The sequence below is a fragment of the Dama dama genome, chromosome 9 (assembly GCF_033118175.1).
Source record: "Dama dama isolate Ldn47 chromosome 9, ASM3311817v1, whole genome shotgun sequence".
NCBI lineage: Eukaryota > Metazoa > Chordata > Mammalia > Artiodactyla > Cervidae > Dama > Dama dama.
Genome location: NC_083689.1, coordinates 15,889,948 through 15,905,111, shown reverse-complemented (window position 1 = coordinate 15,905,111; position 15,164 = coordinate 15,889,948). Strand labels below are relative to the sequence as shown.

The 15,164-nt window shown below is 49.8% G+C and overlaps 1 protein-coding gene across 1 annotated transcript in view; it reads right to left on the bottom strand.

Moving 5' to 3' along the window:
• CACNA1A (calcium voltage-gated channel subunit alpha1 A) overlaps positions 1-15,164 on the bottom strand; it is a 249,988-nt gene that overhangs the window by 60,885 nt on the left and 173,939 nt on the right. The window contains exons 20-24 of the mRNA XM_061150133.1: positions 12,569-13,032; positions 10,759-10,897; positions 9,054-9,183; positions 4,289-4,348; positions 3,389-3,495 (exon numbers count right to left, since the gene is read on the bottom strand). Of these exons, the coding sequence (XP_061006116.1) occupies positions 3,389-3,495; positions 4,289-4,348; positions 9,054-9,183; positions 10,759-10,897; positions 12,569-13,032 (900 nt within the window). The remainder of the gene's footprint in view (positions 1-3,388; positions 3,496-4,288; positions 4,349-9,053; positions 9,184-10,758; positions 10,898-12,568; positions 13,033-15,164) is intronic.

Here is a 15,164-nt window from a genome sequence, read left to right as displayed (position 1 = left end):
CCTGCTAATATGACATCTATCTGGTAACAAGGAAAGGCCTCGTAGGGCAAGAGCCCTTCTCAGGTAAGAGAGGCCAGGAACCTGAAGCCAAAGGGAGGACTCTGAAACTTTTCTGGGGAAAAGAATAGCAGCTTGAGGGCTCCTTCTCTGGTGGAATGGCCTCAGGCATGCAGGAGTTGCTCGACCAAGGCATTCCACCAGCTGTGTCTGGCCTGTAGCCCTGCCCTGGAGGGGGAGTGGCAGGACCAGATGGATTCTTGGCAGTGAGGTGGGGAGGGGTGGGGTCTCAAGAGCCTACCTATTCCATCCCTATGACCATCACATAAAGGTGCTCCCCAGGTTGTCAGCCTTTCTAAACCCCCAAGAACGTCCCTAACACTCGTCAGGATCCCACTGGCAAAACTGTACACATCCCAGTTCCTGCAAGACGTGTAAGTTTGCTGAGACTCATAGGGATGACCTGAAATCTCTTTCCAGACCCTTTCCTCAAATAGGAATTTAAAAAACAATTTGAAATGGATTTTCAAGGGCATGGACTGGCTGGCTTTATGCCTGTAGCAACTTCATAAAACCAGTTTCAAAGGTTGACTCTGCAAACATGCCGCCAGATTTCTGTGAGCTGTAGGCTCATTTTGAATGCCCTTGTATAACTTTATATTTAAAGCGAAAACTCAAAAAATTAAAAACACAAAATCAGCTCCCTGTGGCAGATTCTTTTGCAAACACAAAGAATCCTTTTGCTGATTGATTCTGGGTGAAAAAATAATTTTGTTTTTTGCAGATTAGGTTTGCTTCAAATTGAGTCTAATTGTGGCTTCAGGGAAACTAGGCCCATTATGGCAAAAGTTCTATGACTGAGAGGCTTGTTCCCCAAACTGCGAGGTCAAACGGGGGATGGAGGTGGGACAGGGCAATGGTGGGGGCCCCCTCTTTGGCGATGAAACTTGTTGGCTCCCACAGAGGTCTGGAAGGAAAGTTCCAAGGATGAACTGATGGGTGGCAGACACTAGTTCTATTTTACTACACCTAGGGGTGTAAAACAGAGGGCAAAACCCACTACCCAGGCCCAGCCACAGCGGGCAAAGTAGGGGGTTTGTGTGTGGAGGTGGTTGTGGTTTCTTCCTGAGCCCTGGGGGACTTGGGAGCTGCCGGGCAGGTGTCATCCTGGAGGGCTGGAGGAAGTGTGGGAGGGGGTGCCTACCTGCACTTGCCTTCACTGGTCCTGGAGACCACCCCAGGTTGGAACGTGGTGGGGACTGGGTCTTTGATGCCAGAGTGAATGGCCCAGGTTAGGCAGAAGGTCAAGGCAAGGGAAAGGATGGAAGGGAAAAAAAGAGACGGGAGGAGAAGGAGAGGGAGAGGGAAGAAAGGATGGGGGAGGCTAGGGAGGGGGAGAGGTGAGAACTGGGGGAGGGGTAGTGGAGGCAGGGGCTGGGGGGCAGAGAGAGAGGGAGTCAGAGAGAAAAGGGGCAAAGAGAAAGAGGGGGAAAGACAGAAACAGGAGCAAGGGAGGGAAGGGGATCCGAGATGGATTCACCCCAGGCTTTTCAGAATTGAAACTTTCTCAGAACCTAGCATGGTTCCTCACTGACCTTGTAGCAGTTGCTCAGATAACTGATGGATGGAGGGAGAAACATATTTAATTACATTCTCATACACACAGTGTATTGCCTTTTAAAATCTATTTTGGGGGGAAGAAATTTGTGCTCACTTGATAAGAAACCACTTGTACCTTGTTTATATTTTATACATCTAACTCCAATGAGGCTGAATTTTTTTTTTTTTTTGGTCATTTTTATTAATCAGCATTTTGTGAAATTTCCATGTTACGTCCTGTACTCACTTAACTATTGAGGTTCAGTGTTTCTTACTGATTTGTAATTGCTTTTTATATATGAAGGCCATGGATGCCTTGTTTTATTTGTAGCAGTCTTCTCTAATTTGCTGTACACTTCACTTTGATTATTATTACTACTAAATCTACAGGACATCTTAATAATAATGTAGCTAAACTTCTTGAATTTTTAAGATGATCACTATCATTGATGATTAAATACCCAAATACTTAAAAAAGTGGGAGAGAGAGAAGAAGGGGGAGAGGAGGGAGGGAGGAATAAAAGAGAAAGAAAAGGAGAGAGGGTAGAAGGAGAGTGGACCGAAAGAGGAGGAGAAAGTAGAAGAAAAAGAGAAGGAGGTGGGAAGTCTGGCTGGAGTCAGAAATACATTCAGCCTCCTGACTTTCATGGTACATCACCAGCTCAGAGGTGTTCAGAAACTCTGGAGATTTCTAGCTCTTCTGACACAACTTGACCTCGTTGTGTTCTCAGGAGTGGCCCACTTTAGCCCTTAAATTGGAAATGGGTCACCACGCTGGCCTCCTGACAAACCAAGTCCTCATTGTTTGGTCAGGGGGCCATTCAAGGACTCCTCCAGGTCTGCTGGGAGGGGGACCAGGAGGCAGAGGCACAGAGGAAGCCCTTGATTTCTCATTATGTGGGTGAGGTGGGTCTGAGTCCTTTTGAGACTCCTTTTTAGGAATGATCCACTGTGACTGGGCACAGACAAGGTCTGTAAAAAGACTTGTTTCTGGATTAGGAGCTGATTAGGTTTTTTGACCCTGCCCCAAACATCTGTGACTTGATGAATGTACTGCTAAGTTTGCTACCAGGGCCCTAAGAGCTAATGGCTACTCAACCCTTGGATGCCATCTTGGAATTGTCACCCAGAATTTGGGCACTAACTTGGAATGGCTACTAAGCCTTTGGGTGCCATCTTGGAATGACTGCCCAGAACTCAACTGCCACTTTGACATGGTTGCCCAGCATCTGGGTACCATCTTGGAATGGCTTCTCAGCCCTTGGGTGCTATTTTTGGAATGGCTGCCCACAACTTGGGTGCCATCTTGGAGTGGCCTGATGAGACATGACCTTTCAGAGTGTCCTAAGACTGCCAGGAGAAGTTCAAGACACACGAGGGGAGTCATCAGGTCTAGAATTACAGGGCCTTCAGGCATAGGGTGGGGGTCCAAATTCTCATGCACATTCATTTCCTGATTGTCTTTTTAGGGGCTCCCCAAAGAGACAGCGGAGCTTGTAGAGCAGAAGGAAAATGAGATGTCCTGGTGGGGCTAGTCTACAACAAGCAGCACAGCAAGGGGTTGGTGGCATGGCTGGGTGAGGAGGTAGAAGGTGGGGGCCCTTCTCCTTCTTCCTCCATGGTGGCCATCATGCAGAAGCCAATCGAAGCTCTTCCTGGTAGCATGCGGATGTCTCCCGCCACCGCAGAGCCCCCCTTTCCCATCTCTACACCTCGAGAGCATGTCCCCTGATCCAGTGGGTTGGGGGTGGAGGGATAAAGTGGTAAGTGGAGTCCTCAAGAGGAGACTTACGTGAAGGCAAAGGCCACCAGGGCCCCACTGACCACTATGAAGTCGAGAATGTTCCAGAGGTCACGGAAGTAGGCACCCTGGTGCAGGACGAGCCCCAGGTCGATCATCTGAGGAGGGAGAAGAGACAGCGCTCTGATCCCTCATCCCCACCCTGGGGAGCAGTATCTACCCTTTTAGACTTGGCGGAGGGGCCACAGGAGGAAGCATGGTAGCCAATGGGACCACCTCATCCTGAGGGGATGGGTCAGAGGCCAGGGGACCTGGGGGAGGAGTGAGAAGCCCCTGCTCAAGGCCGCTTCCCACCTTGGGAAAGGTATTTCTGACTTGCTGGTTCTTAGGTCAAAACCTCAGGGCGCCCCCGGCTCCTCACCTCACATCAGATCCATCAGCGAACCTCATTGGTTCTACTTTCCAAACCTTCCAAGAATCTGCCCACTTTTTACCACCTTCTCTGCCACCACCCTGACTGGTTCCCATCATCTCCTGCCTGGACCAGAGCAATCACCTGCTCCCAGTTCTCTTGGGTCCCCCCCAACCCTACTCCCCCTTCCCACCCTGCTCCTCCTCGTCCAAGTCTGACCTCCCACAGAGGCTAGAGGGTGCCTGTGAACACCTGAGTCGTCACGTCCCTCTGCTCAGAACTTTCCAGGGCTCCCACCTCACTTGGGATAAAAGCCCAAGACCGTCCTGTGGCCCCAAGTTCCTGCTTGATTCATCCCTGTCACCTCTCTGCTCTCATCTCCCTGCTCTGGTTTCCCCACTCTCCTCTCTCACTTTCAGCCACATCAACTTCCTTGCTATTCCTCAAACACACCAAGCATTTCCAATCTCTGGGGTGAGCCTCTTGCACCAAGGTGGCATTCCTGAGAGTGAAGAATCCTGTGGAGCCCTGGCACTCACCTTGATCACCATCTCAAAGGTAAAGACGCCTGTAAAAACGTAGTCAAAATATCGCAGCACCTGAGGGGATAAAAGCAAGGGGGCAGTGGATCATTGGCTTGCTCCAGCAGAGCCCCCGTGAACCTAGCCATGGTCCACTGGGGTATGTGGCCTCTAGCAAAGTCCCCAAGGAACAGAGTCTCCACCCACATGAGAAAATGCTGCAGCCATGTACAGTGGGGCAGGTCCCGCACTGCACAAGGGCCCCCTCCCACCCTGTCCCGGTGCAGATCTGTACGTTGTGAATGAAACTGTCCAGCAGATGGCAGCAAAGTCCTAACAAAATCATTGTTAAGGCTAGTTTGCTTACCAATGGGAAGGGTGCCTTTTTTCCCTTTCCCAAAGCCCTTATATGGACTAGAGGTGGCCTCAGGGAAGTTCAGGAAAGACTCTTACCTCTTTTGGCAACAAGTCTGATCACGCAGTGTTTCTGACCTTCTGGTCTCCTGGGTGAACAACTGTTCCCACATAGAGTTTCCTAAACATGATTAGCCTCCAGGACAGACACTGGGGACCAACCTTACTGAGGCATCCACTTTCTCCCAAGTACGCAGCCATACCCTCATCAGAGTGGATTGATTCTCCCTCTCCCGGCTACCTTACACAAGACCAGGTATTAGTGGTTTCTGGATGGGCAATGTCTTGCACACTGGCCTCTTTCCTGGCCATGCCATAGCACATCCCTGGTGTGACCTTGGCGTGAGGATGTTGAGTGGCATGAGGATGCTGGCAAAGTGCCCAGCATGCAGTAACCCCAGGGGCTGACCTCAGATCGGCCTTGTAGTGAGGGCTGTTAAATACTGAGCAGGCCGCCAGAAGGCGCCTGTGAGCACAAGTCCCATCACTGCCCCCTTCTCTGCTCAAGAACCCTCTATGGCTCCCACCTTACTCAGGGTGAACGCCAAAGTCCTCTGTGACCCCACAGGGCCCTGGAAAATCTGTTTGGTAACCTTCCTTCCCTCACCTTGTCCCACTCTCCCCTGGCTCACTCCACTTCTGCCACCCTGGATATTCTTACTTCAGGGCCTTTGTACAGGTTGTTGGCCTGGACTTTCCCATGTTCCACCTGATATTCCCTCTCTCCTCCTTTATGGCTTGGCTCAAATATCACATTCCTGACTGCCTGTTTAAAATTCCATTTTCCTGAAGCTTGCAATCTTCCTTACCAAGTCTACCCCTTCCCCCACATCCCTCACCCCTGGCAATTATCACTTCCTGGCAAACTATTTGTGATGGTTATTAATAATGTCAGTGTCCATCTCCCCTACCTGAATGTCAGTCTCACGGGGCAGCGATGTCTGCCTGTCCCTGTGCTATCTCCAGCTTATAGCACAGGACCAGGCATAAGTAGCTATTCAAGAAATGCCTGCTGAATGAACACATGAGGCTGGGGCTGTACTGGGTCATGCAGGAGCTGGGCTGAGATCTGTGTGATCACAGCTCACATTCTCATCATATGTGGTGCTTGAAGGGCCCTCCGAGACCAGAGTGGCCAGGATAGCTGACTTCCTGGGATGGGTGGCAGGTACAAGGGCTTGGAAGGTTCTGGAAAGGCTGAGGGGAGGGTGGTGGGAGAGCATTTTAGGTGCACCAGGCAGTTGAAACAACACATGGATAAAGGCCTGGTGCTCTGTGAGCTCTGGGAATGCAGGGACTGTCGTACACCCTGTCAATCCTTGATGTTTAGCGCAGCACCTGGCACATGGTGGTTGCTTATTAAATAATTACTAAATAAAGCAATGAATGGAAAGAAGAAAAGCAGCAAGGGGGTAGAGGAAAGATAGGCCAGGTGGTCAGATGAATCAAATTCTGGAGAACTTAACTAATGGAGCAGGAGGAAATCAAAAGACCAATAAATTAGGTTCAACCATATCTAATATGTAGAACCTTTTGACTTCTACAAATGGGAATTTTCTGTGACTCAGTGGAATCCAAAATTCTCAGTCTCATTTATCATAGGGAAATACAAACCAAAATCCTGATGAGAGTCCAGACCCACCAGATTGGCTAAGTGAAAAGAACCAATAGCACCAAGTGTTGGCAAGACTGTGGAGCAGTGAAGGCCGTGTACGTTGCTGGTATGTGTCACTGTATCACTCAATAAACATTCTGGCTGCAAATTTGGGGCTGACCATATGCAAATTCTATGATCCAGAAACTCAATTTCTGGTTTTATACCCTGGAGAGGGTCAAGCCCAGGGACCCCATGTCAGGAGTAGGGGGTATGGTGACAGCATTCTAAACTGCAGACAATCCAAATACATGTCAACTGGAAGACGGATAAACAAATTATGCCATAGAGTGGAATATCACACAGCAATGGAAAAGAATGACTGTCGCCACCCAAGAAAATAAGAACTCATCTCAAGGTTGAGTGACAGAAGAGACGCACAGAATTATTCCATCTGTTCAGTGTTAGAAGTGGGAAGAAATAAATTCTAGTGTTTAAGGATGCATGTGTAGTTGGGAAAATTAGAGGAACTAAGAAATGCTCTTTCCAGAAGTGAGGGTTGGGATACCTTTAGGGTAGGGTTTTTTAAATACTGTTGACAGTAGGGGTCAGATTATTCTGTGGTGGGGCTTCCCTGTGTACTGCAGGGGGATGAACAGTGTCCCTGATCCCTACCCTCTTGATGCTAGTAGCAACACCCCTGCCTGCTCCAGCTCATGACGCCTGAACATGTCTGCAGACCTTGTTCCCGCTTGTGAACCCAGCTTCACAGGGAAGGAGGAATCGAAGAGGGGCCTGTGGTTGAGGTCTGTTTTGTTCTATTAATACTTCTTGCCTTGGGTGGTGCTTACATGGGTGTGTGCACTTTAAAATCCTTGATAAATGAATGGATTGTATGTGTTCTGTTCATTTTTCTGAGGCCTGTTCCAGACGAGCTAATGAACAGAACTTGTGGAGGGGTCCCAGGGTGTCAGCTGCCAATAAGGGGCCACCATGCACTTGAAAGGGCAGGGCTTTAAAAATTTTTTTTGGTTGTGCCACAGGGCATGTGGGATCTTAGCTCTCCAGGGACCAAACCCACACCCCCTGCAATGGAAGTGTGGGGTCTTATCCCCTGGACCACCAGGGAAGCCCAGAAGAGGGAGGGCTTTGGGGAGAGATGATTCAACTGGAAGATGGAGTGATGGGGTGGGGTGGGGGAGCCAGAGCTTTGCCAATGTTCCACGGGGGGCTGCTCCTAGACCTGTCAGGGTTCTCTACAGCCCCAGGAGCTCAGGGGTTCCCCTGGACCCCCCCATGCCCATCCTCTCCCTGTCAGAGATGAAGCCTGCTCCAGTCTCCTAGAGTCAACAGGGGGTTTGCTGACCTCTCTCGGGACGCCCCCTCCCCAAGCCTGGGCTCCCTGGGTCCTGGGGGGTGGGGGAAGCGGGCAGCAGGAGATAACAGAGTGCAGCCTCAGCCCTGCCCTGGTACCAGGTTCCTCTGGGAGCCTTGTTCTAATTATTTCCTTCCATCTCCCCTATCAGGTCCCCAAGGGGCTTGCCAGGCCTGCGAAGGCAGGGAAAGTGCAAAGTAAGCTGCAGACGGGCTTGATTTATGGGACTTGCCAGCCTCGCCAAGGCTCCTAACCTACTTAGCGAGGGCGGCAGGCCTGGCTCCCAGTGGAAAATGGTTCCTATGTGTGGGGGGTGATGGGGGTAGAGAAGGGAGCTGGGAAGATGGTACAGCCATCAGTCCAGGCTCTGTCGTTTCCTGGCCTGCTGGTGCCTTGGTTTCTCCTCTCAACCCCACTCATTTTCGCTCAGCAGGACTCAAGCGGGGACAAGCACACAGTAAGTGCTTGGTAAACGGAGACAGTTGAGGGAAGCGTTGGGAGATCTAGGGCGGGCAGAATTGGAATTCTGCTGTGTGACCCCAGACAGGTCACTTAACCTCTCTGAGCCTCAGTTTCTTCATCTGTCCAATGGGGATACCCCTAGCATCTGGGGTTGTGCCTGAAACACGGCAAGTGCTCAGTGGACAGGGGCTGTTAGCAGACCCTGGGTCCCTAAAAGGAGAGTTTTTTTTAGCTCTCTTAGCCCTCTAAACAGAGAAGGCAATGGCAACTCACTCCAGTACTCTTGCCTGGAAAATCCCATGGATGGAGGAGCCTGGTAGGCTGCAGTCCATGGGGTCGTGTCTGACTGAGCGACTTCACTTTCACTTTTCACTTTCATGCACTGGAGAAGGAAATGGCAACCCACTCCAGTATTCTTGCCTGGAGAATCCCAGGGACGCGGGAGCCTGGCAGGTTACAGCCCATGGGGTAGCAAAGAGTTGGACACCTCTGAGAGACCAACACTTTCACTTTTCTGAGTCAAAACAATCCTTTCTTTCAAAACTTCAAGTCAGAATGAAAAAGTCTGTTTGGTGAGACCTGGCTGCACAGGGGATCCTGCTGGAGCACCCTCTGCCTTCGGACTCCCCCACATTCCATGGAGAACGTGTGCCCTTCCACATCCTGCCAGCCTCACTCTCCTCACCAGAGATTCCAGCAGTTTTCAGCCCCAGCCACTCTTGGGCCATCTCTTCCCCACCAGGCACACAGAACCACTGTCTCAAGGAACACCCTTCATCAGGACCAGAATCAGAGCCTCCCCTCCCAACCAGTGGCCATGGGGGCTGTGCCCACGGGTGACCCTAACATTCCTTCCACCCCAGCTATCAGCTTTTTACGAGGCAGGAGAAAGTGACGGAGGAGCGGGGCTGGGAAGGAGCCTGCTGGGTGAGACTCACGTTGTTTCGTGGTGCGTTGGGCTGAACAGGATCCTCGGCTGCCAGGGCGATGCTGCTCATGGCGATGACCATGAGGATGCACATCTCAAAGTAGCGTAGGTTCAGGATATAGTGGCACAGGCGGCGAAGGCTGTTGAGGACAGGCAGACGTGCAGAGGTCCACTCAGACAACAGGCTCTTGAGCCCTTTTGTTCTGCATCTCCTGATATCACTTACCACTGTCTGAGATCTCTAACTCCCACCACACCCAATAGAGTATCAAGCTCCTACCCCTGAGGGCCCTCTTGGGGCAGGGGAGCCCTCCGCAGAGGATGATAATTCCCATCTCTGTTTCTAAGTTCCTATCACTTCCAAACCACCCTCCTGGAACATCTTAACTCACAGACTGAGTTGAAATACTGTCCTTGAATCTGTAGGAGATGAAAAAGCTTTTTATGCATAAAATATCATATAGTCAAACCAAACTGGGAAATTCTGGGTTAAGTCGATTTCTTTCTTTTTTTTTTTAATGAGCTGAGTGACCTTAGGCAAGTTATTGTACCTCAGAGTCCTCATCAGTGAAACGACCATAATAATAGTGTCTAAATAATAAGAATGTGAGGATCAAAAGAGTTAATATATGCCTGGTACATGGTACGGGCTCCACAAAGTTAGTTACTTAAATTATGAACTGCAGGCCTTATCAGTGCCTTTAACACACTAATGAGACAATAATGAGATAATTAACTTCAGTGGACTAATAATGATAAAAATATCATGAGACTGTATGAATGGCGGCAGGGCTGAGTGGCTAAGAATAGGGATTTTGGATTCAGTCTGTCTGGGCTCTCCCACTCACTTGCTGTTTGATTTTACCTCTCTGGACCTCAGTTTCTTCATCTGTCAAATGGGGATAAGCAGAGTACCAACCCCTATAGGGTTATTGTGTGAAAGTTTTTTTATTTGTAAGGCATTCAGAACCATGTCTGGTGCTGAGTGCCACGTAATAATTTATTTATTAAAATAGAGAATGGCAACCAAATAAAAAAGTAAACACACAGGCTGAGTCTCCGAGAGGCAGGTTAGAGAAAGCCATTTCCTTTGCGGCTTATTTGACGTGATTCTTCTTGGTGTCAAGAAGCATTTTGAGGGACCAGAGTTTCAAGAAACACCCTTTGGAAAAATGCTATTCTAAAACAACCTTTGAGCCAGCAAGACATAGATGGGGTAAATTTCTCCCCTAAATAACCTGGCCTCCTCAAGGCCCTCCCAAGACAAAGGGCCATGGAACTCAAAGACCATCTACCCAGAACCTAAACTCTCATGGAGCAGAAGTTAGGAGCAGAGCTCAGGAAACAGGGCTGTCATGTACAGTTGTAAATGTTGTGCACTGCACAAAGCAGCCATTTCTACAGGACACCTCTCACAGCACAGTGTAGATTTGGGTATTTATGATAATGGCTTTCTAGCTGATGGCAGGAGGGGGTCTTTTCCAACAAAGCAGTTGGAATCAGTTTTTTGAAATAAGTACTTTATGATAAGTTTCTACCTTATACAACTTAAGAAAGGGACATCATTTTTTAATTGCTCAAAAGTTCTCTATGGACTAATGGTCTTAGAGGCAACTCTCCCCCATTACCCTCTGTCTGGGTCTGCCCTCTGGCCTGACTTTCACTGCCCCAGTGGGAGCCCTGGGCCCCCTGCCCTGGCCATGGGCCATACTCACGGGTTGGTCGTAGAGAGGATAAACATGGAGCTGTAGGGGGGCATGGGCTTGGGGCCGTCTTCCCCGGGGTCGTCTTCCTCCTCCTCTTTCTTCTCTTCCTCCTTTTTTGGCAGTGGGTCTGGGTTGGCGTTTTTGTTCACTGTTGGGACAAGAACCAACACAGGGCTCCCTCCAGGGTTTCCCACCTCTGGTCTCCTGCCTAATTCCCAAAGCAGGCAATAAGCAGCTGACACAAAGTGTCTACTATGTGCCAGGCACCGTATTATGCCATTGAATCCTCACTTGACCCTATGAGGACGCTATAAAGTTGGTACTTTATGATCCCCACTTTACAGATGAGGAAACTGAGGCACAGAGAGGTGAAGAGACTTGCCTAAGGTCACACGGCTGGGATGTGGCAAAGCTGTAAGTTGAACCTGGGCAGCCTGGCCCCAGAGGGCTTACTCTCAATCACTCTACAGCCTTGAGTCTGCTGTGACCTTTACCGGATATGAATACAGACCTGTCCTCAGTCCCTGATGACCTTCATGCTATCACTTGGAGGCAGGCAGGGTGAGTCCCCAAAGCCCCACTTTACAGATGGGAATACTGAGTCCCTCCCATAGTCAAAATGCAGGATTCCCCCCATTAACACCCCTCTCCTGACTGAGGCAAGGCACCACCCTCCTGAGCATTGATCCCGCAGCCTAGTTGCACTATGGGTCTATGGATAGGCTGAGCCTTACTGAGCCTCAGTTTTTCATCTGTGAAATGGGCACAATGACAAGCTTTACCTTATATGACTGTGGCAAGGATTTACAGGGTAAACTTACGGACAGCTCTTGCATAGAACTGGGCTACTGCTATCATCTTAAAAATAATAAACCCAGGGGATAATTTCCAAATTTCCAGTGTTTCTCGGATCGTGATATTACATGTGGGAGGTTTTGGGAAGAGGCAAAAATAGCCAATTCCTCAAGGTCCTAGACCTGCACTGTCCAGCATTTGAAATGTGGCTAGTCCAAACTGCGGTGTGCAGTGTGAAACATGCTAGATTCTCAAGACCAAGTAGGAGAAAAAGAATGTAAATATATGTAATAATAATTTAAAAAGCATTGATGACACATGGGAATGTTAACATTTGGGATATAAATCAGTAGCGTTTTGGGTTAAATACAATTTATTATTGAAGTTCAGTTCATGTGTTTCTTTTTATTTTTTAAACTTTTTGGTCACACCCTGCGGCATGTGGGACCTCAGTTCCCTGACCAGGGATGGAACCCCCGCCTCCTGCCTTGGAAGGCAGGGTCTTAACTGCTGGACTGGCAGGGAAGTCCCTCTTTTTATGTTTTAAATCACTTATGTCTTTCTCCCCCCCCACCCCCACTTCTTCTCTTTTCCTCCCTTCTCTTTTTTAACATGGCTACTAGAAAGTTTAAAATTACACAGGTGAAAAAGAAAAAATTACACAGGTGGCCTGCATCACATTTCTTTTGGATGGCGCTGGCCTAGAGAATTATCTCACTCCCCCCAAATTTCCATCACAGGAATGTGCTGACCCCTCAGATATGGGGGCTTCCTGGCTCCCCTGTGGGAATCTGGGATGCAGGAAAATTTGCTAACCTGTTGAATACTTGCCAGGCATCATATCATTTAATTCTCCTAGCAGCTTCTGTGGGGGCAGGAACTACATTTCTACCCATTTTCCAGAGGAAGCAATTGAGGCCAGAGAGGTGGAGTCACTGTCTGCAGTCCCTTAGCTGCGCCTCTGGGGAGGAAGCCCAGGAGGCCGGCTCCCCTGCCCAGGGGTGTGTGAGACTGGGGCTCGTACCTTGGACGACGGTGTGGTTGAGTGGGGGTGGGCAGGCCGGGGGGATGTCCACCGTCGTGTGGTCAGGTTTCCTGGCAGTCTTAGCTGAGTTGGCCTGGGTGCTGCTGGGGTTGGTGACGATAAGGCTGTTCTCAGGGGTCTTGGGGGGGCCGGGGTTGGACGGGTTCCCCGGGTTGTTGGCTGTCCGGCGGCTGACGGCGTTCTGAGGGTTGGTGGCTGCGGTGGTGGGGGCCGGCGTGGGGCCAGGGTCCGTGCTGTTCCCCATCTTGGCCGGGCTCTGGGGCAGGCCGGCGTGGCTGAGGCTGTCGTGGGGACTGGCTGACTCCGCGGTGGCCAGTTTGTTGTTCTTCATGTTGTCGATATCCTCGGCCAGCGGGGGGTCTTGGCGGCCCAGGTCCTGCTGGATCGGCCGCGTGGTCGACAGGTTGGGGCCCGACACCGGGACCCCGGAGCCCTGGTTCTCTCTGCAGCAGGCAGGCCGACAAAAAAGAACCCGTGAGTGAGTTAGAACATACAGGGGACATGTCTGGATCCTGCCTAAGATTCCACCATGTAACACTGGCCATCGAGGGGCTGTGTTCTGAAATTCTCCTGTGCCCGGTCCATTCTTGTTAGGGATCAAGATGCCATGGTGGGGGGGGGACTTCCCTGGTGGTCCAGTGGTTAAGGCTCTGCACTTCCAATGAAGGGGATGTGAGTTTTAATCTTTGGTTGGGGAACTAAGATCTCACATGTCATGAGGTACAGCCAAAAGATTAAAAAAAACAACAACACAAAAAACCCTATGGGAATGTAAGTGCCCACCCTTGCAGGTTTCAGTGTGGGGTTTCGCCTGCCAGAAGGGCTACTTCCTAGGAGATGAGGCTACTCCTTTATGGAGCAATCAGAGCGGAAAAGAACTTTCTGCCAGTGCCTACATCTCTCCAACCCAAACCCTCCTGCTCCTGTGTGTGTGTCTCCCATTAGCTCCTTGGCAGGATAAGGACACACACTGCTTCCAGGGGTGGCTAAAGCAGACCCACAGACACCACCTCTTTAGTGGTGGAAATGCCTACAGCTTTTTTTTTTTTTTTTGGCCCCATCACGTGGCATATGGGATCTTAGTTCTCTGACCAGGGATCAAACCCGCAACCCCTACAGTGGAAGTGCTGCCTTAACCACTGAACCACCAGGGGAGTCCCTCCCTCTGGCTCTTCTGAAAGGCAACCCCCAATTCTGTACCCCATGCGCTCCATGGCTCCTCCTAAGAGCTCACACTCACTCAGTACTTGCTGTGTGCCAGACATGACACATGTCAGCTCATCTTCAAAAAAAACCACAGGGAGCGAGTAGTATTGTTATCCCCATTTTCAGATGAGGAAACCAAGGCCCAGAGACAAGGAAGGGCCCTGCCCCAGGCTACAAAGTCGGTTGGTGGCAGACGCAGCTTGGACCCAGACCACATGGCTCCTGAAGCCATGCTAACCCTAACCTGATACTGCAGCTCTCTTACTAAGCAGTCTGAGATCTCCCAGGGGGTTCAGCCCACAGTTGCTGGATGCAGGGAAATTCTTTGACACACTCTCTGTAACTACCAAGAGAGTGGGCCACCCTCTCTTCCATTTCAACTCATTAACTTTTGCAGCAAGCTTATGAGGCCCAAATGGTTACTGTGTCCATTACAGAGATGAGGAAACTGAGGCCCAAAGAAGCTGAGTCAGGTATACTAGAAAATGGTTTTGTCAGGCTATCTCCATCACACACTCACTCAAGAGACCAGAAGCGAGCAAAAGACAGTCCTCAGATTGTATCCGTTCATGGAACACCTGGGAGATTAGATGCAATCACAGGAACCAAGGCCCCTGGACAACATGGGTTTGGTTCTCAAGGCCCAATCTGGAACCCTGAATCTACCTAACACTTAAACAATTAAAAAAAGTCAGCCTCTGTAAATCAACTATGTGTCAATAAAAAATAAAGCAATTATCCTCCATTTAAAAATTTAAAAATTCATAAAAAAAAGCTGACGTCCCCCAGAGGTCTTTCCACTGGCTAAACCACCAGTACCATCTTTGTTGTTTTAATTTTAGATTTTAACTTGCAAAAGTCCATGTGTGTTTTTAACCAAGTAGAAGAAAAGACGAGGTAATTTACTTTGGGGTTTGTGTCTCTGAGGCCTCACAGGGAGAAGGACAGGCCCAGGCAAATTCCTCACTTGCAGGTGCTAGACTGACACTTCAGAAGGCTGCCTGATTTGGCTTTGAGTCTCACCAAGGCCATTTTACTAGCTGTGTGACCCTCTGTAGCTTGAGTAACCTCTCTGAGCCTCAGTTTCCTCATCTTTTTTTTTATGCTTTAATTTTTGTCTGCACTGGGTCTTTGTTGCTGTGGGCAGGCTTTCTCTGGCTGCAGCGAGTGGAGGCTTCTCTTTAGTTGTGATGTGCAGGCTTCTCATTGCAGTGCTGACTTCTCTTGTTGTGGAGTGCAGGCTATGGAGCGTTCGGGCTCAATAGTCATGGCACACGGGCTTAGTTGCTCTGCGGCATGTGGGATCTTCCAGGACCAAGGATCGAACCCGTGTCCCCTGCATTGGCAGGCAGATTCTTAACCACTGGAC